We start from the raw sequence: 25,466 nt of genomic DNA, 5'->3' as shown, positions 1-25,466 counted from the left end.
ATTTTCATATTCCAATATTTTGAAAATCACTCCAGATATCAAAAAATTTTATTTTTACTTTTCGTCTTATATTGTCAAGTTATAACATAATTCACAATCAAAATTGGAAAAAAATATTTTTTTTAATTTTTGTCCCCCTTACCGTGCTTATACATCCTTAATTAGTCAGTTAACTTAGTTATTTTCCATCGACTTTTTTGGAGAAATCTATGAAAACATATCATCCATCTACCGTTTTCCCATAAGACCAATGTTAATTATGCATTCTTTTGAACTCATTTATTTATTTAAATAATCGAGCAACCGCTATCCCCAAAAAATTTCAGAATTGATTTAGACTTAGTCCAACTTCATACATATAAAAATGCTGGTTTTTTATACAAAATTACCCTGGCGCTCGTACATCCTTAAAACTAAATTATAAACAAATGAAAGAATAGAAGGGTAAATAGTTAAATTTACTTAGTTGAAAGAGTGAAGAGGATAAAAATTTAAAAAAAAAAAAAACTTAAAAAAAATAAATACAAATTACCTAGAAAGAATTTTAATCAATTGAATATATCATGAAGGTCAATGACTGCATACCGATATTTTATTGTCTGATAAGTGACATAAAATTTTCTCAAAATATTTCCGTAAATAAAACATATGAATAAAAAACAGCTGATTAATAATAAAATATGTGATTAAAAGTAAATATTATAAATAATATAATTAATCATTTTTATCAAATCATAAAATATGAGTATGTAGTATTTTAAGTAGAACACGCTAATTAAGTAAATATAAATTATAAATTGACGTAGACTTTTCATTTCAATAACAGTTTCAATTTTATGAATGAAATATTGTTAAATACTTTAAAGAAACATTATAAATATGTAAATAAACATTGAAAACTATGTGTTTGTAATAACCGATTATGTTCGAATAAAATACCTTAAAACGTTTAAAAAATTACTACAAGAGGTTAGGTTAAGTTATATTGGCTGTCCACGAAGGACACACTTAGGCTATAAGATAATTTCATTTATCAGCTCCCCAATTTCAGAGGCTGAGTGAACCTCCTTCATGTATATACCATACACTACACCAGTCCATCACAACTATTAATTAAATTAATTTTTTTGCGACGTCGAGATTCGAACCCGCTACCCTATGCTTACCGAGGACGGAATTGGTTACGCCTTAACCAACTGAGCTAATATGGCGACTACAAGATATTAAACACATTAAAAAAATTTTAACTTTTTAGTTTGCAGTACAGATAATGAAATAAAGAGGAGAGATAGTCTATTATTGAATACAGGTGCTTCATTCTTATCAAACGATTTTCTCAAAACTGGTGATTTTTAGGCGAAAATCAACCCATAAAATCATTTCCCTACCCCTATATATTATAAATATGAATGTAAGGTTGTTTATTTGTTTATTTTCTTCTTTGTTTGTTACGCTTTCACGCAAAAACTACTGAATGGATTTGAATGAAACTGAACAATTATATAGCCCATACATCAGACTAACACATGAGCTATAATTTATAAAAATATATAAAATTAAAAAATAAAATTTAATCTATGACATTTCACTACGCCGACTATGAGTATCATTTTGAACACAAATTATCAATTTCTGTAAAAATGGAGAACGAGGAGAACGATATACAATTCATATTAATTAATTAAAGTAAGAGGTAGATTAAAAGTCAAAAGGATAGATAATATAAAAGCATGGACAAATTCAAATTTGGAAAAGTTAATTAGATATGCTAGTGATAGAAATAGATGGAGGAAGGTGGTCTACGACATTCCTTAAAAGGAATATGGAACACACAACAAAAATACAATTCATGGACATCTGTTCTGATACAATCAATGAATCAAGACTATATATATAACATTTAAAAAAAATTGAAAACTGTACGTATAATTTACCTGTGTAAAACAATCCCTATCCCTATTTCAAGTATTATGGAAGGGAGACAAGCGAGAGCAAACAAAGTGGAGGCTATAACGCGGTGGTCTCTACTTTTAAACCAAGCGAAGTGGGAGCTAGTTGCTAGTTATAATTGCAATTTTAAATACCAAAAAGGGCATCTAGGATCCCATAAGTTTTATTCTATTATTTTGGCATTTTTATTGTGCTGTAATGAATGCCATACTGATCTTTTCTAAACGTTTTTACTGAATTTTTAACATGGTTTTATTAGCTTGGCATGTAACGGAATCTTTGAACGTGATTTTCGTCTACTTCAATAAAAGTCGGATTGAATTGGAACTTTGTACACTTATCAAGGGCCGATGAGAATACTATAATTTAATTTGCCCAATTATCCTGATCATCATCTTCAAGACAAACGATTTTATAATATTAATAACTCATATAATTCTGGTGGAAGCGCAGATAACATTCCATAATATTCATAAATAATAGTTAAACTAAAAACTAAACTAAAAAGTAAAAAAGAAATAATAGTTTAAAAAAAACTAAAAAACACGCATTTTTAACTAATAAAAAGTAAAAAATAATTTCTGTACGATTTCTATTTTTTACGATAGGAAAAAAACTTGCATCGTAAAAAAACGTGGGTTGCATTTTAAGATATTTCATAATGACTTTACTTTTACCAATATCTGTCAGTAAAATATTTACAATTATTGAAATCTAGCACCTCACGCTTTTTTACGATAAAATGGTTTTTTTCTTAATCACTTTGTAGAAGTTATTTTCTACTTTTCAGTTCAACTAGTGACAAAAGCTTTTTTTTTTAGGTTTTTAAACTATTTATTATAACATTACTTATTTGATAAGTTTAATTTCATACATTATTTTTAATTAATTATAGAGGTTACTTTCTTTTCTTTTTTATTTAATAGTAACATTTCTTCTAAATGGTACCAATACAGAGTTGCTGAAAACGTATACCTCTAAATATATTATTTGATTTTGAAGATCAATGAGTTATGTATTTATAATACCGGAACACCATTTCAGAGACAAAAAGCCCTATTGGTAAAACCGGTTGCCCAAATGGAATTTTTTGAAACAATTTAATAAACGGCAAAAATACTAACTGACTAAAAATAAATTTTTTGTTCTTGTTTTTTCATTGTGGTTTCTCTTTACAATAAATAAAATTTTCTAAAAATATTTCCGTAAATAAAATATAAATAAAAAACAGCTGATTAATAATAATAAAAAATGATTAAAAGTAAACATTATTTATAAACATTAATCATTTGATCAAATCATAAAAAAAAAACCGAGTAACAAGTTGGTAGTAGACATTTGTATTTAATAGAACACACCAATTAAGTAAATGTATAAATAATATAATAATTGACGTTTTTGATTTTTCATTTCAACTAACTAATAAAAGTTTCAATTTTATGAATGAAATTGTTAATTAAATACTAATAAACATTATTAAAATATATGTAAACAAACATTTAATAAAAACTATATGACTGATTATATGTGTGTTTGTGTATTTATATTTTAGTATTTAAAAAAAAAAAAAAAAAAAGATAATTAACCTTGATTATGCGCTAAAATTATACACATTATTAGTTATTTTTAAAATAAAAATTTCATTAACATATTTATATGTATTTTTTATACATATATGTATTAATAATACAATTAAATCGATTATATAAACATGTTATAATGTTATAATTAATTTATTTACTGAATGATTCAGGAAAAGCTTCTATGAAAATGTGCCAAGAAAATAAATATCTCTACTTTTGCTTTGAAAGAATGAATATTAATGCAATTTATATATATTTAATATATTGTGGTGATAACAATTAACCCGACAATATAAATAATCTCTAGACAATTCTAAAAAGAAACAAACAATATCGTTTTATATTACTTAAACAGAAATAGAAAACATATACAAGTAAAATATATGCAATAGAACATACGTGACAGTTCTAGAATTTGCTAGACTGTACGGTAACAATTGATTGTAACTAAAAAGAGCACAGTGTGCGATACCGTCAGATTAGAATACAGACTCTTCAAGTTAATTACAAAGTTTTATCATCTATCAGACTATATATAGTGTTTGTATGTAGTAAAAAAAACGTAACAATAAAAATTCGTAAAAGTTTTTGAGTATAGACAGTTCATTTTTTCATTACAACAATTTGATTACGTTAAGGCCGCTATAATAACAAGTTTGAATACCTTAATTTTGTAAATTTTATCAGTAAATTTTTGCGGAGATTTTACCATATATATGTTGAAACGAATTATAAAATGCGGTAGTAATTTTGTGACGATTAATGTAAAAAACTAAAGTTTTCTGTAAAGAAAATTACAACAAACAATATCAATGTTTTAATTTAAAAAAAAAAATTCAAGATAAGATTTCATAAAAGAAAATGACCTTCTGATGGTTTTTGATTAACTTTTCTTATCAACCAGATCGTGTTTCTTGGCTAGGAAGGATAATTGGCTGAAATATTTGTCAAAATAGTGTATAATTAACTGCAGAAGGCTGCATTTATTGAATAAGCATATAAAGACGAACGAAAAAGCTCTTTACATTTCCAAGATATTGTTATTGGGAAAATTAAAAATTTATCCCTTCACAGACCACTGATAGTCAGTAGGCTAAACTAATTTAATTGGACAGTTTTCTGTCTTTATCATCGCATTTAATTACCTAATTATCTCACTTTCTTCGATTCTTAGTCGCAATTATTAAAATTCAGAAAATCCTTTATTAAAAATAAGCCAAACTCATAGTAAATCAGGATGTAAATGTACTTGTTTGAGTTTGGACCGCGTTTATCAAGTGGTGGTTTCCAAAAATCCTATTAGGTCAATTTTTATACACCATTCACATGCAAAATTTGAACCAAATAAAGTTACTTTTGGGCCAATTCACGCAAAAAGCCACTTGTAAATTTTTCGTTAAGTTCACCGTTTTCAAATTATTGACAGATTAACGTTTAGAAAAACTACAAAAAGGTCAAATAGCACTAGTAAACAACACAGAGGTAATCAGACAGGAAACACAATTTTTTTTCGAAATTAATTCATCAATTTGCTCACTAAGATGCACGCCTTCTTTTAAATAAACGTTAATCATGAACTTTTAACTATAAAATTTTTAATAAAACAGAAGATGGTCGCCAAATAAATAAGAGAAAGTTACCACATCTGACCGGATTTCTACTATCTAATAAATTTTAACTTAATTACGAATTTCGTTTCAAATACAAATAATTCTTTTAATAATTGATAATTTTTTAATCTAGCATGAATACAATAATAATTAAATTGTTCAGCTGATTACTTAAACGCTAATAAACTCTACTAATTATGGGGGAACATTGGAAGAACCATCTAGCAATAACAATAAATGAATAGACTTTAAAAACAAAACTTATTTTTAGAATTTATCTATTTGAAAAAGCCACTTTTTCCTGTAACATACTGTAACTATAATAATTTTTTATTTATTATAAAAACGAAACAATACAATAGTCATAATAATTTAATTGGTCAATGAACCAAATTTTATTTATGTTTTATCTTTTTTCAAACATATATATTCTCACACACTTCAAAGTTCTAATAATATGACATTGATCACATACATCAACGCATTTTACTATAATATGTTTACCTACAACGGCTTGTACAAAAAGATTGCTAAAACTTTGCCAAAGTGTAATAATTATATCAGACAGGTTGCGTTCTATGCTGAAAAGTGAAATTTTGGAATTCGAAAATAGTATTATTGAAAATTATTAATAATACATATAAAGTGTTATTCTTAAAATTTAATTTTAAATTGTCTGTTTAATTTTAAGTTTATTCCAATGGCTATAAATCTTCAATGACCACATGGCAACTTTTCGAAATGAAATATTATACTATTATTTAGTAAATACAAATTCTTATTTAAAGGCAATCAATTAATGGTGGAAACGCAATTAAATTATATAAAATATCTATTCTTATAAGTATTGAGCATTTATTTGCGCTCCCTACATATTTCTCAAATTAAGTAAAGTTGCTAGACAAATAAAAGAAACTAATTCAATTTTGAAAAAGAAAATAAATAAAAGAAACTAATTCAATCACTTGGTATATAATTTTAAAGTTATTCAAAAGAATTTGGCACAATTTTCGTTACATTCCATAGTGATGACGTCAGGTTTTTATCGATTTACTCCCTAACTAATTTTCGCCTTCACCGGTAAACAGTGATGTTTACGAAAAAATGTTTCAAACTAAAGTTTTTTTTTTTTTATAAAGAACAATTTTTAAATTTAAATTTTTGTTTTATTTCTAACGGTTTACAAGATAGATTATATGGACCCAAGACCCAATTAGCCTATGTTGCTCATTTACGAACTCAAACTACGTTCTAAGCACGTTATAAAACAGGACAATCAGACAACCGACAACGATAAACACCCAAAATTTTGTTCGCAGCATCAATACTTTTAAGCATTACAAACTTCGGACTAAACATAACGGGTAATCATTAAAAAAGCCCAATAAAAATTCCCATAATCATTTACAATTGTTTTTCAGTTTAGCCTTCAAATATTTTTATTACCTTTTTGACATTAATACAATAATTGTTGTGCTTATATATATATATAAATTTCACAGGTGACCCTCAAATTTATAATTCAAAAATCACTCCATACCACAAATTGTAAAACTTTTTTTTTGACAATAAATTCGGATAGTCAATGAAATAAATACACTTGATCACCATAAATTTGTTATCAGGTCAATAACATATTGTAACTGTATTAACAACCCTACAAAATTAAATAACAATAATACACCTGTTAATGTTTCCTTTTTTTGTGGACAAATAAAAAAATCTGTAAATAATATTTTGTAAATATGTGTATAAATTGTAAAGGCTTTGTTTACAATATTCTTGTTTCTGTATTATATTTTCATTCAACAATATTTTTATGTTATAAATAATAGTAATAACAAATAAATTATTTTATAAAAACAGAGTGTCGCCCGCATTTAAGGTACCATAATGTGATTAAAATAAATTTGGAAAATTCAAGTCGATCCAGATAGGGGTCACTGGAGTATATAGTGTATATATCCTTAAGAGTATATTAATTTAGGGGTCACTGCATTTCTCTTATTTCTCTTTTTTTATAATTTGTTACTGAAAAATCCGTTCCGAGTTAGTTATGTTCTTGAATTGTCAGGCCATAGGCTAAGTTAAAATAAACCAAATTTTCGTAATTAATTGTAGAGAGCTTTACTTTTTGGAACTCCATAATTTTAGGTTTTGTAGAAAAAACTTTCTTTGCTTAACCCACTGGTATTTTATTTTAATATTTTAATAATTTAAAATATGGCATGTTTCGTCAAATATAGACATTTTCAGACTGTAATTTGAAACACAGTTTAAAGTGTCTACGTTTGACGAAACATGTCATGTTTTAAATTATTAAAATATTAAAATAAAATACAAGTGGACTAAGCAAAGAAAATTGGAAGTTTTTTCTTCAAATCCTCAAATTTTCGTAATTTATCGACCGAAATCACTTTAATAAATAATTTTTTCATTAAATTGAAAACAAAAATTTTTTTCTTTTTTACGTTTTCTAAAACAACGCCACCAGCTAAAATAATTTTCAGAAGAGAACAGAAATAACAGGTGTAACTGTTTATTTTCTTTATTCAGGCTACGTGACATACTGAAACTTCAGGTAAGGTTAGGTTAGAGTGGCAGTATTGGGTTGGGACACACTAAGACTATAAAGCCCGTTGTCAAACCGACAAGAGGGTTGGCGAGTTACCGGCCACTATTCCATGAACCATTTACTTTTTAAAGGATCAACTTTCTAATTTAATGTGTTATTATATCTCTTATCGTTTAGAATCTAAATTGGCTATTAAAGAAAGCCGAAACAAGGTCCAATCTGATGTCAGAACATGATGACTCTCGTCAAACTCTGCAACTTTTGTTTAAGTTATTTTTTGATTCGTTAAAATTCTGTGTAAATATTTAGTGACCTATAAATTTGGTGAAATTTTTGATTTTTTTTTTTTGTTTATAACTCTTAATTATACTTAGAAGTTATTCGTCCAGACCCCAAGGTTCGCATCAGAGCCACCTCACGGCTTGTTTTTTCGGACAAAAATTTCCTACCTAATTCTTAAAAATCAGTGAAGCACGTTATTATATTAAAATAGAAAATTGTTTTTTCACAAATGTGATGTCATGCACATTTAATCAAAACAGTTTTTAAAGTGAAACTTTTTATGGGACGTTTTGTCATGAGAGTTAACTCGTAGTTAAACATATGCTTTAACAACATTGTTAAACTCCTTGTCTCTTTCTTATTACCATTTACTCCAGCAGAGTGAGAGAGGCCGTGGGACTTGATAACTGTACATATTTTATTAAACAAGGATAGTTCAAACCTACTTACATTTAAATCTTATATGTCGATCTTTATTTATTAAATGTTATTAAAGTGAAACTTTTTATGGGACACTAGCGTTTTTATTAAACAAGGATAGTTCAAACCTACTTACATTTAAATCTTATATGTCGATCTTTATTTATTAAATGTTATAAGCCAATTACATTTAAATCTTATATGTCGATCTTTATTTAGTACACTAGCTAGCTAGCTAGCCTACACTAGCGTTTTTATTAAACAAGGATAGTTCAAACCTACTTACATTTAAATCTTATATGTCGATCTTTATTTATTAAATGTTATAAGCCAATTATTTCTATTTTGCCAAATAAAAATGACAGTGCAGATAAAGATATTTGAATCTGTGATTCATTAACATAAGTCATATTAATTACTTATATAGTTCTTTTCTTAATGTAGAATGTTTATGTATATGTAATATATATATATATATATATATATATGTATATGTCTATTAAATTATTTCATATTAAAAATTTTTTAATATTGTTTTTATTCTCAGTTATTGTCAATGAAGATACAAAAAATGTATGCGTCAGTCCAAAACTAACAGCGTCAAAAGTGAAACTTTTTATGTAATTCAAAAACTGTCAATGAGTGTACAAAAAAATACATTGCAGCAAAGAAAAATTGACTGGAAATTATAATAAAAATGATTTATAATAAAAATCAAGAAAAATCTACAGACTATCCCGAATTAATTACTACGGAAGTTTCACTTGTACGTATATGTATATAGTTTTATGTATATGTAAATAATAGTACGTACGAGTGAAACTTCCGTAGTAATTAATTCGGGATAGTCTGTAGATTTTTCTTGATTTTTATTATAAATCATTTTTATTATAATTTCCAGTCAATTTTTCTTTGCTGCAATGTATTTTTTTGTACACTCATTGACAGTTTTTGAATTACATAAAAAGTTTCACTTTTGACGCTGTTAGTTTTGGACTGACGCATACATTTTTCTTCACTATGAACCGCTTTGCAAGTAATAGACTAGAAAATGTGATTAAGGCTACTTGGTAGTGACACCCCGTAAAAAACTTCTTTAATATCAAGTACAAAAGAAGAAGTTAAAAAGAAGGTACATGTTTTATAATAGTGTGGCGCTTACAATATATTGTTAAACAAGTTTGACAGATATAGTAAATATAATTTTTTTTATTGAATTCTCTTTCATAATAAAATTATCGATTTTAAGTTTTGATTTCTTACTTCATACGACATCTTTCTTATTATTTTAAAAACAGACTAATCTCTAAAGGCATTTATGAATAAACCTAAACAACATATAAATGTATGTATATGTAGTCGAAATTTTTGAAGACGAAAAATCGGGAAATGAGTAACACTTTGAAGCTTCAATGCAATTAGATTTTCATCTAAACCACAGCTGCAGAAAAGTGGAGGTTATAGGCAAGATAAGGGAATTTCTGATTTAATATTAGGAAAATAAAAATATTTATCATAAGCAATATTGTACAAAATAAATTTAAATAGATATTTAAAAATTCGATTTTTTTTATGACGCAGGCAAATTTGATCCGATTTTATTGGAATTTTTTTTGAAACTCTCAAACACTCTTTGCAGCTGTGATGTCTGTTTTTCGCTAGATATTACTTGTGTGTATAATTCCGAGACTAGGATTCCACATTCTTGAAGTCTATTAGAGCTATTTTAATTTTGATCAAATTTGAAAAGTATGACCCAAATTTAGTAGGATTACATACTTGGTTTATCATAATTACATAATTGGATAAATTTGGTTGAGATAGAGCAAAATTAAATTTTTTGGATTCTGATGACGTCATAAAGTTAAAAAATTCGATTTTTTTGATAACACAGGTAAATTTGATCCGATCTTATTGGAATTTTTTTTTTGAAACTCACTAATTTTGGGTGATTCTTTTCAGCTGTGATGTCAATTTTTCGCTAACAAACATTATTGTGCTGCATTCCGAGACTCCACATTCTTGAAACCTCTTAGAGCTAGATTAACGCGTTTCTGCACGTATTTCACCAATCTAATTAAATTTCTTATGTTAAATACTATCAGTTTACGAAACTTCATCAAAATTCAATCCCGATCCCGATATATACATATAAGGTGCAACCTAAATACTTGCCACTGGCGCTATGTACCCTCGTTACGACCCTGTCAATTTCAAAGGTGAAAAAAAAAAGTAACTTCCTACAATAAATCAAAAAATGATTCTCATATCATTTAAACATTTTTATTATAATAATTAATAGTTTTAATGAATATAAAAAATAAATAAAAACAATTTTTTATTGGCACGTGTTGCAAGTTAATTTAGTTTGATTAGCTAGTTAGCTTAGCTCTATAAATGTTATGTTTTAATATATTTATTATTAAATTATGTGTTTTGAATTAACTAAATGAGTATTAAATAAGACCTCACTAACAGATTATATTTGTGATGGATAGATAGATAGATAGACGGACAGACAATAATGTACGTAACATTATAAATAATAATAAAAAAAGTATTTATTTGTGTATGTATGATGATATTTGACGGTGAATGAACGAATTATGTATGAAAAAAAACTGACAATAATAATAATAGCGTTTATTTTATATTTAAAAAAAATATTGTATGTAGGATAAACGAGTTGTCAATTCTAGTACATCATTTTACATCAATGATTGTATATCGTCATCCTAAAAAAAATCAAGATAATGTTATGTAAGCAACAATTGGTGAAGTTGTGACCTTAGCAATAACATCCCGAAAAATCTTATGTAGCATCTTGGATTTTAAGTGCACTAAAAAGTCGTGGCTTTTATTCATTCGCATACCAGCTCAGATAGGATCAATGCGAGCTGAAGCGCAATTGACTTTACTCGTTTGGCTACTGACTGGGAAGTTTTGGATTCGAATCCAGGCAGCGGCAGTCTTATCAATTATAACTATAGTTAATGGGGCGGTTAATTTATCACATTGTCGTCGCTTCGACAAGAACGTAGTAACCGACCCCACCCACATCATAAAGTTAATTGTATATATGGATGTAATTTAAAATAAAATAAAGATTAACAAGTATCACAAACAATTGACTGAGTTAATTGTTAAAATACCTTGTATAGAGAGTGTTGATTACGCAATCTTTTGTCATCACACACGTATAACTGATATTTCAATATAATACATACTGTATTTATTATTTTTATTAGGTATTATTACTAGCTCAGACCCTCAATCGGAAAAAAACGAGATTGGCTTTTTTGAGGTACTTACACACTTTGTGATCATGGCAGATGGGTTCTTAATGTCAAGTTAAAAAATACGTATTTTGTGCCAAGACTCGATCCTGTATCTTTACCCATTCTCTAGGTATAAGCAATTGAAGTTTTCAAATTAACAAATTTTTTGTCGGAAAAGGCGAGGGCGAGGGATAATAATAGTATAAAAATGCAGTACTTTTTATGATAGTTTTTTCGAATTTGTTTTAAGAATAGAAACAGATCTATACCTGTTTGTTTTTGAAAATTTATGTATTGCCGCTGACAATTGAGGGTGTTAGCGACCAAAATGAACCCCCATCAGGCCAAAGTATGAATAAATATCTACAAAATATAAAAAATCAAATTTTTTTTATTTACTTGCCTAGCAGTAATTGCAGAGTTACCATTTTGGGCATTTTTCAAAAATAAAAATGCATTCAAAAATAAATTTATATAAAATTATGTAGAGGCTATGATTTACAAATATAAAGAATATTTAAAGCGCCTAATGTTTGACATTTTTAACGGTTGACACGAGTGCTGACGGATTAAGAACAAACTTAGTGCATTTCTCGGATCCACATTATGTGGCGCCTAGTAGTAAAATACATCCTTCCTAACATTAATAATATGGAAGTCAATAATAAATTTATATATATTATGAATAAAAAGTTATTACATTTTGTTTTTAAGTAAATAAATAAACAATTAATTATTATTTAATACATTAATTTTATTATTATTGTGTAAGGTCAGTGTTACTTACTTTGCTAATGTCAGTGTGTCTGTCTATATTTATAAAAAAAAAATAAAATAAAATTATTTTTTTGTCATAAAATATTTATAATCTATTTATAAAATAAGTTAGTATGTGTTTTGAGTATTTTATAATTATAATTTTAATTGATAATTAATTTATCAGCTATTCAATCAGCTGTTAAGAAATAAAATAATTGATAATTAATTGAGATATTGTTTTAATTAATTACTTTTAATATAGTTCATCCTTAATTTTAGTTTTAAGCTTCCTTAGGTTTTAATCTTGTATCTAGCTTTTAATCCTGTATTTTAGCCTTATAAATAATTCAAAAAAATTTACGTAAATCATGGTAGTAATTTCTAGAAAATACTTTAGTATTTTCTTTCACAGCAATAGAAAAATGCTTAATTTAGCGACAAACGAAAAAAATTAGAGTTGTAACAAACCGTAGTGCCGATGAGTAACGGGTACACCATGTAGTACAGAGTAATGAAACGTTACTCACGAATTTAAAAACTCGGAAAGCTTCAATTTTTTTATTACAACCCTCACCACCAAAAATGGGAAAAACCACCCAAAATAAAGATTTTCTGTTCTATAAAATCGACTCGAAATAAAGTCTCATTAACAGAATACTTCGAAAAATTTAACTCTCCATCAATCTCTCCATCAACAATTACTTGAGAATGGGAAAAATACCTCTAAAACTAGGTACCCCTTTTCCTCTTTACAAGCTAAAAAAACCGAAGGCTGCTATTGGGGCTCCCGTTGCGAACAAAGCGAGTCTATAGTTGGCAGTTCCGTGAAAGCGACTAAAACCTTTGAAAAATTACCAAAACATTTTTTTATTATTATATTTTTATTATTATTTACACTCTTATTTATAGCATTAAAAAAAAAAGTTTTAAATTAAAAAAAACCCAATTACGTTAACTTTAAACTGAAAGGTAAAAAACAAGTCCAGTACTTTACATAGCGACTTTAACATACGGGAGCCATTTAAAACCTAGATTGGCTCAAATGGGAGGGATGGCGGTGAATTTGGAAGTTGGTATGAATGATCGAATACTTTCAAATATACCCAAGTCTGGTATCAAATAAAACCGCATGACATATACATTAAAAAACTGTAAGTTACATGAAAATCAGTTCAATCATTTAAAAGTTGTGAACTCTTTTATCGAGGGTTGATCAAATTTCATAAAATTTACTAGATATTTCTCATCTATTTTCATGCACCCCTAATGTCCCACAGGAAAACGTGGCGGGGTACAGCTAGTAGAAATATAAAAACAGAAATTCTATTCAGAAAATTTATTTTTGAACACACTGTACCCACCAATGAATTAATTATTTATTTTAATTAATTAGGTCATTTCTTATTAGCGGTATTTTTCTATCCAAAGATGTACCAATCACTAAAAGATAATCACTATTTGGTATTTGGAAAAAGTTTGATTTGAACCATTCAACTCTTACATATACAAATTAAGTATTTATTGTAGATATTAATTGGTTATTCATACCAGATTTTTTAATTACAAAATGTGATTGTGAAAAAATCGAAAATATATAAATAATGTCATTATCATTTTTCGATTTTACTAAATGATTTATGTTTGGAATAAAAAACGAACATTAAAAAAACATTTTTTTTTTTGTAGTTTGATTACATTGGTGCCGCCACTGCGTATTAAATGGGGGAAATTAAGGGAGCGTTTGTTCATTCGTTGTAATATTATGAAAACGTATATATATATAACGTTAGCTTTCACGTTTATAACATAGGGTGAGTAGTTGTGTATGCGTCCGGTAGTAAAAAGCAGGGTTGACACAATCTCGAATTCAATTCACTATTTATTTAAAATTTGATTGAAACCTATAGCAACCAAACTCTTAGGATTTATAATGAAACCATGTGGGCCTGACATAGTGGACAAAAGTTGTTCCAAGTTTCTCTGTAAATAGTATTTTAGCCCTACATCAAATGGTACACAAAAATAAATTCATTACTGAAGTTAGACTTCTTTACACGCACAACTAAAAAAAAATATACAGAAAGTGAGTGAATCGATGAACGCTACGTCAATAATAGGAAATCTCACTGAATTTTTTTTATTACTTCAGATGAAGAATTCTCGCCTCACGAATAGAAAAAGGTGGGTTTTTAAAAATCTGTACTAGTATGCAAGATATGAACATTCAAAATTACTAATTAAACAAAGAGGAAGATACCTACTAGTGACGTAATACGTGGATATCGCAATAGAGATTACATATAAAACTTTGTTTTGCTTAAAGGAGACTTTTGAATGCATATAACTTCTTCGTTTTTTAACCAATTTTAATTTCACGTTCAGATTTTGTCATAGTATCAAATCTAGTTTTACATTTTTATGGATAATATGGCCAATTCGAAATCAGGATTATCCCCTATTGGAATGTTACGAAACTTATGCCAATGAAATTATAAACCAATCACCTGGATCTGACAGTGTATTACGACTATTGCAAGAGCTATCACAGTGAGGAGGAAAATGAGATGTCTCATCTTCTCTGTCACTATCCAGCTCTTGCTACGACGAAAGGGACTCACTTGAGTCAGCCATTCTTTGAAGACCTCTCCGATCTAGAATCCATTGACGTCAAAGAGCTCTTACTGTTCCTAAACAGCTCCAAATAGTTCAGGGAGTGGTGGCCAACTCTTTTTTGATATCACAACAGACCCTATGGTCTAAATGTGTCCCACTCCAGGACAGCCACTAAAACCTAACTTAAACTCCTTGTCTTACACATTATAACTTTTAAAAAAATGCATATTTAAAATCAGGTATGAACTGTGATGAAAATCAGGTATAAACAACACACATGATGATGCAAGAACTATTTTCGTCTATTTTGAATATGTCACAGTTACGACGCGACAGTGGCGATAATAGTCTACCTTAACTTTCTGTGCATAGTTGATTAAACATCTGTTGGCCCTACATCATTCTACGACCTGGACGGAAGCTCTACTTTAAAAATATCAAAATCAAGTAGGACATTATATTTTTACACAGCCCTTCTTTATTTTATACAACAAATACTAACGAGTGCGTGAGTGTGGTATATTCATACTATATACGCCCACAACGCTATCGTTACCATAGCAACGTAACAACGTGTTATTAGGTATTGAGCTTATGTTATACACAAATATAAATAAAACTTTGTTTCCATTCCACTAAATAACAACAAATACATATAAAAGTATATATAGAGAATGAATGATAAAATTAAATGAAAAGACAAAGATAAATAAATATATTTTCATATATATTTTATCTTTATCATTCACAATATAATAATAAATGATATCACATATAAAATACACCACCAAATAGAATTGAAAACTCAATAATATTAATGTTACATTTTTAATATTACTATTTTTCATTAGATTATGAAGTATGTATGTGTTTTTGTGTACCTACTCTATGGTACATTATAATGCGTTCCTTGTTTATTTAATGATTGTTTTTCAGGACACAATTTTTGATTTTTTGTGTGTGTGTGTGTTTTGTTTTCATATTATTAAATAAATAGCTTATTATCAAATGTCAAATATAAATAAAATATTATTTTTTTTGATTAATTAATTAATTTAAATAATTAATACTTTATTATTATGTTACCTTTTTCGCGGTAATTATTTTATATAGAGTTCGTGTGCATTGTATAAATTTTTTCTAATTGTTTGTTTAAAATAATTATGCAAATTAAAAACGAATGCAAGTCTATACTTATGACAAATTAGTTTCATGACCAATGTTAGAGATGAATGTACTGTTAACAGAGGAGGGAAAATATCAGGAGGTAAAAATGAATTCTTCTCTCATTAGCGTGAAAAATTCTTCAAGTTGATATGTAGTTTAGGACTTTGGGACATACCAGATAGAGGCTAAGTAAAGGTAATCAATAACTATAACGTAAAGGTAATCAAGAGAGCCTTTCTAAGGTTCCAAGACCACAATAGGCAATATCATTACGAATCTCCGAGACGTCATTCTTAATGTCTTACATGGCGAAACTCTCGGTCTTCTGATCGTAGCTATAAATAAATGCATACATACATACAGAGCGCATAGGGTGACATAACAGATAGAGACCAGTGAAAGGAAATTAGGAGAGCCTTTCTAAGGTTCCAAGAGCATGACGGGCCATCATTAGTTTCAAAATCATTACGAACCGACGAGAAGCCATTCTTAATGTCTTACATGCCGAAACTCTCAGTCTTCTGAGCTTTGCTATAAAAAAAATGCAATAATACATACAAAGCGCACAGAGTTAAATAATAGATAGAGGCCGGAAAAAAATCAGGAGAGCCCTTTTAAGGTTGCGAGACGTCGGTAGGTCATCATGAGGTTGAATATCATTACGAATCTACGAGACGCCATTCTTAATGTCTTACATGGCGGAAATCTTATCTCACACGCTCAAAACTCTTAGTCTTGTGAGCGTTGCTATATAAAATTCATACATACATGCAAGTTAAAATGAGAATTCATCTTTTTTAAAAGTCAGATAAACAATTTTCTTTCTCATAGGTAAAAATTAATTATCATATAGAGAAAGTACTCTGCAATTGAAAATTAAATTCTATCCATAAGCTATATTGTGTATATTATATATATGGAAAATATAAAAGAAAAGTGTTCTGTTATAAAATAATAAATTTATACTTATAGTAAATAAACATATATAATACGTTCAGGTTTGAGACTCACATAGTTTTTTGTTTTGCCTCGAGTCACTAGTTGGCAGAGCTATCTATAGACTGGAGCATCGAGCATCGTATAGAAGTAGATAATAAACACTATACAATATTGTGTGCACGTATTATTAATATTATTCAACGTAATTATAAACACAAAGTCCTACCATATTGTCACCCTAGGCTGCGTCAAACGTACTCTTTAGCTGGCATAGGAGACCAAACCAAAATCCCTGTTTGCAAATCGTCGAGGTATACATAGCAACCAAGATGGCTTCTGAAACCTTCAGTTATTTTTTTTCAAATAAGGCTTTTTTTAAGCTTAGACTTCGCATGTGCTTGATGCGACGTAAGACATGAATGGAGTGGAGCCTTTATAGTATTCTAGTATTATTTTCATTGTAGAATGATACTTAAAATAATTTGGGCAATTTTCTCATTCACACTGCCAATATTATAATCGTAGTAATCTTACGCATACACAATGGGCTCTTTAGCCCACAAGTTTGTCCTTCGTGGACAGCCAATATAACCTACCATAACCTAACCTAACCTACGCATGCATTTAATCTAAAAAATACAATAATTTTTAGAACGAGGTTTCTCAACGCAGCTTGCCATAACTAGTAGAAATCGTCACGTAACAGTGCGAGGTATGCTGTGTGTATGTGTGTCATATCGATGGAAACCACTTTATGTTCATCTACTTGGCACTAACCAAATTTATTACTATTCTGTAAGCTGTCAAACGAATAACAAATTATAAACTTTAATTATTTAATAAATTATTATAATTAATTAATTCATATATTTATTTAGGTGAGCAATCAAATAATAGATCATATGTATAATACAGATTTAGAAAAGTAAGTTAATAAATTGTGTATAAGTATATATTTAACGATTACATTTGTTATTGTACAAGTTAGGAACTTTGTTCTTAACGGGGGGTCCTGCGACTGCACTCTTTTGTTTATTATTCTGCAAGGAATCTAAGAACCAGTTTGGAACTTGGCCTTAGAAAAATGCAAAAAATTGCATGACTTCAGTAAGTGGGAGAAAGAAAACCGAAAACTTTGATTTCAAATATTTAGAATTGTAAATGCTTAAACATTTCCAAACTTTGGAATTTGTTTAATAAACGTTCTTCTAAGCCTACCAATTGGAATATAGTAGATCCTGTTACAAAAATGTTCACACCCTTACAAATTTAACACATATGTAATATGAGATTAATCGATGATGTATCGTACAATAATATTAATGTAGCAATTATCACGAGTTTTTTGCAATTAATATTAGGAATAAAAAGAATTAGTTGTGTAGTCATTGTTTAAGTTTTAGCTTTAAAAAAAATAGCAGTAATCTTAATCAAACTCTAATTGATTCTCTTATTGCGTAATACCCATAGGCTAGGCGCCGCGAATTTGATTTGTTCAATAAAATGCTTCAATACAATACACAGGTCGACATTAGTATGCAATATTAATTATTGTATCATATATTAACGAAAATTTAAGGATCGCTTTGAAACAATATTAAAAGAAATATGTTAATACTGTTATAACTTTTGTATAAAACAATAAAACAATAGACAATCCGTGCCTCATATAAATGCTTTACTATACACATATTCTTTACTTTGGACGACTGGCGCCTTCCCCTCCTCCCATACCTGTCTTAGAGATTCAAAGAGTAATATTATACAATCGAACAATCGTTTATTGTACATGCGCACATATAATGTACATTGAATTGATTATAAATTGTTTGGTTTGGACGATTGTACTTAAAGCCATTTGAATGCATTGCCGTCTCCGATCTCTCGCTTGCGATTCAAAACAAAACATATACCACAGGTAACTAGTTCGTTTGACAGTTGTCACGTGTAGCCGTTTTCAATTTAACCTCAAATCTCTTAATTTGTCATATTTTAATTGTACTAAACATTATTGTTATACTATTTGTATTATATAAATCGTCTCTTACTAGGAGTATTCTTTATTTTATATCATTTGACAAACTATAAAAATAGTCGTTCATAATTTTATCCAAGACTTTATTAAAAATGACAGTTAATTGACATTTGAAATCAAAACAATTGAAAGCGGCAATGTTATTAGAGCCGTTGCCTATCAAAGTAGCTGTCAAAGTGAGAGTTATGAAGAATGTTCATAAAAACACAACTGAAATATGGGAGAAGGGGAAAAGTAACTTATTGACAGTCGATATGAATGAAACCTGTAAAAATTTACCTGATTTTCAAACCACATTTTTAGTGAACACTAGGCGGGAAAAACATCGTTGCATATCTTTTTCGCAACATATTTTGAATTTTTCCAAAAATCACTAGTCAAATAAGTTTTGCACAAAAATTTTGCACGCACAGACTTTTTTTTTAAATTTTGTCATTCAAACAACACGCGTTGTGAAAATAGTGTATTATTTTGAGCACAGTTTCAACATAATATTGTAGCTCTCTCCGATCGTATTTACCATGCTCTGTACTTGGACAAAATTCAAGCTAACATTCCTAACACAAGAACGGCTGGGCCCATTATTAACATTGTACATTCTATACAAAAATACCTTAAAGTATTGTGCTCTTTCTTTAACATATAAATATAATATGCATTTATCTTTTATCGTAGATTTATATGATAAATTATGGTTAACAATTCTAAGTAATACCACATGAATCGATTCGGGAATGTACGTGTATGATCGACTTTATTCGCTCCACCTGCATTTCACATTTATTCAGCTATACCTACATTATACATTCTACATATAATGTTCAGTTGAGAGTACATTATGTATGTTGCAAGCTTATATAAATCTTGACAAACAATCATTTGGCTAAAAAAGCGCAATCTTTGGATCAAATGTTGAATATGTCATTTGCCAAAACATTGTGATAAGTGAAAAATGGATATCATTGTACATAAATAAATTTGAAGTTACAATATATATGTCTTATTTTTAGTCAATTCAATATTGGTGAATTTTGGCAACACTAGGAAAAGAAAACATATTTGAAGAAAATATTAACAAATTTGAAGTAAATTAAGAAGCTATTCCTATATTTCCTCTTTAAATATGAGGAATATAACCACTCTCTGCTACCACCACAATACTGATGCTACATCAATACTACCACGCTCTGCTACCACCATGCTAGTCGTAATTTATGATAATATTAGCTCCAGCAGTTATTTACTACTCAAGTTAATTCTAAAATGTTAAATGGGTTTCCATATTTCTTTTAAATTAAGCCATTCGATGTGACAAAATGGGCTAAGCCAATTTTCATTTCCAATAACACGAACAGATGAAATAATACTGTCCATATATGCGGATGTAAATTATTTGACGCCTCCATCGTTAGCCCGTTTTTCCAAAATCCATTGCCATTCGTTTAGATTTAAGTTCTTAGTTAAACACCATCGAGATACTACACGATGGTGTTTAACTACAAACTATGTAAATGACATAAACATGTAAATTAAGTTGAATTCTTTGCTTTACTCTCCTGTTTTATAACAATGAAAACTCAATGTAGAAAATAAAAAAATATCCCAGCCTTCAATTTATTGTGTAAAAAAGACACAGGCGCGTCTTTAGAAATAATTTTATGTAGTTATTGTGAAGCATGTGATCATTTTTAGAACAAAACCAAAAAATTAGTTAAATAGAAACATATCTAAATCAATTTATTCCTACGATATATAAATGTGTTTTGTGTTATAATGCTGACTATACATTTTGGTTCAAATGTTACATGAACCGAAGGTTGAATATTGTTTGCGCTGAATGTAAAACTTGGGTACATGTTGAATATAGCATTTCTGTCAGAATATGTGTTTTGTTTGGTGAAGCAAAGAGAGGTTAGGTTGCCTCTGATAATATAAACGCGCTCAAATTATAACTGACAGTACTTTTATTCATTTTAATGTTGCAGATAGTGGAATTCAAACTACTAACGCTACCAACCTAAATATATATATATGAATTTACAAAATTCAAGCGGGAAATTTTGTAAATTTGCAGATTTCTTGTATTTAAATGCGATATTTTCAATCGATATGAATTTCTTTGGATAGAAGTACAATAATTTCTAAGTCATTATCGACAATACGAATTTTTATAGGTTTTTAGTTATTTAACAAAATAATGAATAATTTTATATCTGAAGTAAAACAGTAATCTGTTTTCATTTCTGTTAATTATTTTGAGTACAATTTAAAAACTTTCAGTTGAAATAAAATATACATTGAATTATAAGGAGAAAACAGTAAAATAATTCTATCTCAGTTTAGTCAGCACAAAAATCTCATCGTTGGTTTATCTCTTTTCCCCGCATGCCATTTACATACATATACGCTATCTCGAGCTATTATACCACTTATATTTTATGTAGAACAAAGCCTACTACTAAAAAGAGATATCCCTATGTATAAAACATGTATTTTAAATATATTTTTCCCTGTCTAAAAATTAATTTTCATACATTATACACAATACTGTCATTAACTACACTAAAAAGAGATAGCAGCATAAACTATGTAATATATATTGTAATGGTATTATGTCTATCTTTGTTTAGCTATAAGTAATATTGTTTAACGATCGTGTGTAGGTTAGGTTGGTTGGCTCCAGTCTATGTTGTTAACACAGCTCACCCCACTGTAATGAAATTTCTTGTATATTTCCATCTTTGTTTACCGTATTATATATATAATGTTTGGTACATTGTTTATCAGGCTGACGTCAGTAGATATACCGTAAGCATAACCCTTGTGCTTATTTCTCTTCATACAATCGACCATACAAATAAACAAGATTAAATATTGCGACACAAAGCTAGATATATAGAAAACATAGCTGACTCAACATAAAATTATATATCTATAACAAAATAGAAAGGACGTTTAGGACACACATAAGCTTGATTTCTAACATTTGTTATCTTTTTTTAACATGTATTTTGTATAAGTATATTTCTGTTTAGAGTTTATATTCTAGGGCATTTCTGGCATCGAATCTTGCTTATGTTATGTTATTTTATATATTATTATTATTATTCTATGAAATAAATACGTAGAGATAGACGTTATTTTGTTGTTTTCTCAAAGCTGGTTGAAATCATACTGAAAAATAATAATGTAACGTCGGTTTACGTCCACAACTAAACGCTTACTGAAGTTTGTTTCCATCTGAAGTGCATTTCTAACAAATCTGAATCTATCTTCGCATATATTTCTTATACGATACACATGCAATGCAATGCGCTCTCAATATTATTTTAATATCCCATATATTGCAGCATACATCTCTTGACAATACTTTTTCAATTGTTCAATTTTACCGCTCATATTGCTAAATTTTAATAAGAGCAAGTTAATTTTATGAATGGAATTTTTATTAAAACCAATGAAATTTAAGTATTTCGAAAATGCTAGAACTAAAACCTTTTATTCATGAATTTATTAAAGTCACTATATATTTTCGACTTTTAAAATATTTCCAAAATAGCAATACAATACTGTTTCCTCCGGATCATTTAGTAAATTCTATCCAATCATAATGGAGCACTTAAAGTTGTGAAGTTTTATGGACGTTGCTTTGTTATTTATTACTGAGTTTTTCCCAATCTTGATGTTCTCCCAATCTTGGAAGTTGTGGTTATTTTTTGGCAAACTGAATATGTGGTTGCGCTTACAACCATGTCATACCCTTCGGATTTTCCATTATTTCATCAGTTCATCTTTACAAATCAATAGGACTAATATTGCTCCAAAATTTTGAATATTGATGCCTGAAGGCTCGTTTTGTAGTTTTATCCTTTATCTTCCCAGTCATATTAAATGGTTGAAGATTCAATGCTGCCTGTGAGGCATTTATTATACAACTCCATTTCCAAATTGGTAACCTTTGTACTTTGGTGAAAAATTTTTATATTTAGATCTTTATTCATGCATCACAAGTACAAGAAGACTTAATATAGTTTGGTTCATTCTATTTTACATTTAATAGAGAAAACTTTGGGCGTTGTCTAATAATGGATATTAAATATTGTACAAATTGTAATGCTATTATTATATTTTTGGTAGCGCAATCTTGGATAGAGAAATAAGAGAATTGATTATATCAAACGGAAAAATTAATCTTGCAAGTCCAAGAAATTTTATTGCTACGTCTTTCTAATATCTTTTTAATATTTTTCTACAAATTGGAAAGTCTTTCTTTGTTTAATCAATCGCTGGCTTAAAATTTCAGGGGATTCTCCCTTTTTAAATATCTAGAATCAAATCTAAAATTTGAAAATTAACTTCAAAATGCCACGCGCCATTTATTAGGGTTAATTGAAATAAGTAAATTTAGTTTAATTCATCCCAACCTAGACTGTAGTTTAGTTTAGTAACAACTAAATGTTTTTTTTTTATAGTACAGTAAAATAGTTCATATAATTCTACTGAGAATAACTACCGCAAAGTCAATATCTTGCATAAAAGATACATTTTTGAAGTAGTATGATTAAATATTTAATTAATCAAAATTCATTATAATCATTTTTCTGAACCCTATTGACAATATAGTTCATGCAATTCATTCAAAATAGATTCTGTATGGTTTTATTTCTAAGTTTTGGTTATTTCTTAACCATTTCTTTTCATTATTATTCTGTTTATTTCTAATTTCATTGCTTATTTATCTAAGCGCATTAAATTGAATTCAAGTTAGGTCAAGTGAAGTCTTTTGGAATATTCTACCTTCAATAGCGAGGTCTTATATAGCGGGGAGCAACATATTTGCTTCTTTTTAAATATTTCGTTTTATCAGCCCTTATTTTTTCTTCAGCTGATGTTTGTTTTTAAGCTCTTTGATGGTGCTACTATCACTTTTTCTGCCGCTTGTCCACTGTAAAAATAATATTCAAAATTATAATGACTAGATGTAAGAGAATAAAAAATCCATGGAGAATATCAAAACTCAGTGAAATCTCAATAATTCGAACTTTAAAGGAAAAGCGAAAAATTTGATTTTTCGAGTTTTCGATTTAACAAGTATTTCTAGTCACAGAGGATTTAATTGAAAAATTTGTAACGCGAGACGCGATTTTATTTTGCTTTGCTTATTTAAATTCGAGTTTCAGAGTATAAACATGTACTATCAGTAGTTTGTAGGGAAATAACATTTATTTCGAGCTATAAAGTCTAAATAATTTGAGATATCGAGTATTTAGGGGTTCTGCGGAAGAGAATGGCATTTTTTTTCGACTTGCTGAAGATTTCAGCCAAGCAGCTCTAAAATTGTTTAGCTCAGTCTATCTATACTAAAAGGTAGCACAACACTGCCGTACTTCCTTAAATGAGCTGGCGAAACAAATGTATGTAAACCAAGTATGAGTACCAAGACACAGAGAAATTCCAGGAAATTGTGAAGCTGAGCAATTTGCTAGAAATAGCTCAATGCTAGCGAACATAAGTATCAATAAGCTATCGAGAGTTCCGTTCGCGAACTACAAGCTACTCTTTAAACAGGATATCTTAAAAAGGGACAATCATAGATGAGGAACGATTATAAACAGCTCCAAATGGTTCATGGAGTACTGGCCGGGGATGAGCCAACATTTTTTCGGTATCACAACGGATCCTATAGTCTAAGTGTGTCCCACTACAGAACAGCTACTTTAACCAAGCTACTAAAGATTACGACGTCGACGAGGTTCGAGTTATAAAGATGCCACTGTATTTCGTAGAGATTAAAATAGTTGAACCCAGGTATAAAATTAAAGCAATATTGTTCTCGTTCTATTCTTATAATGTTCAAATCGAAAAGAAACTTTCTAAAAAATATTTTTCACAATCAATGTTTCGGATTGATAATCCATGTTCGTATTACTATTTTCTGGATTTGAGTTTTACTATATCATTGAGTTGATGGATTGAACAATTAAACCATTTAACCGAACGGGTTTTTACTTTAAATTTTTCTCCCAACAATTGATAATATTATACTTTGATTGTACTATATATTTAATATGATCGTGTACGGTACGACCTCTATACATTTGTAGAGACAATTCTAACAAACATTGACGATGACATCATTGTTTAAATTTAAATTGTTTTGGTGTACTTACTGGCGGCTAAAAGCGACATGTGTATGTCTATCTATCTATCGATGTATAAATGTATACTACGCTAACTGTAATAATAATAATACTA

General features: G+C 28.6%; 1 protein-coding gene across 1 annotated transcript in view; it reads right to left on the bottom strand.

The window, feature by feature from the left end:
- LOC123292282 (probable serine/threonine-protein kinase DDB_G0280133) overlaps window positions 1-19,513 on the bottom strand; it is a 207,957-nt gene extending 188,444 nt beyond the window's left edge. The window contains exon 1 of the mRNA XM_044872874.1: window positions 19,491-19,513. Coding sequence (XP_044728809.1) covers window positions 19,491-19,508 — 18 coding nt within the window. The 5' untranslated portion in view covers window positions 19,509-19,513. The remainder of the gene's footprint in view (window positions 1-19,490) is intronic.
- Window positions 19,514-25,466: the final 5,953 nt, after the last annotated feature.

Source organism: Chrysoperla carnea, chromosome 2, assembly GCF_905475395.1.
Source record: "Chrysoperla carnea chromosome 2, inChrCarn1.1, whole genome shotgun sequence".
NCBI classification, from domain to species: Eukaryota; Metazoa; Arthropoda; class Insecta; order Neuroptera; family Chrysopidae; genus Chrysoperla; species Chrysoperla carnea.
Note: the sequence above shows the minus strand (reverse complement) of the source record. Positions and strands in the feature narration are given on the sequence as shown.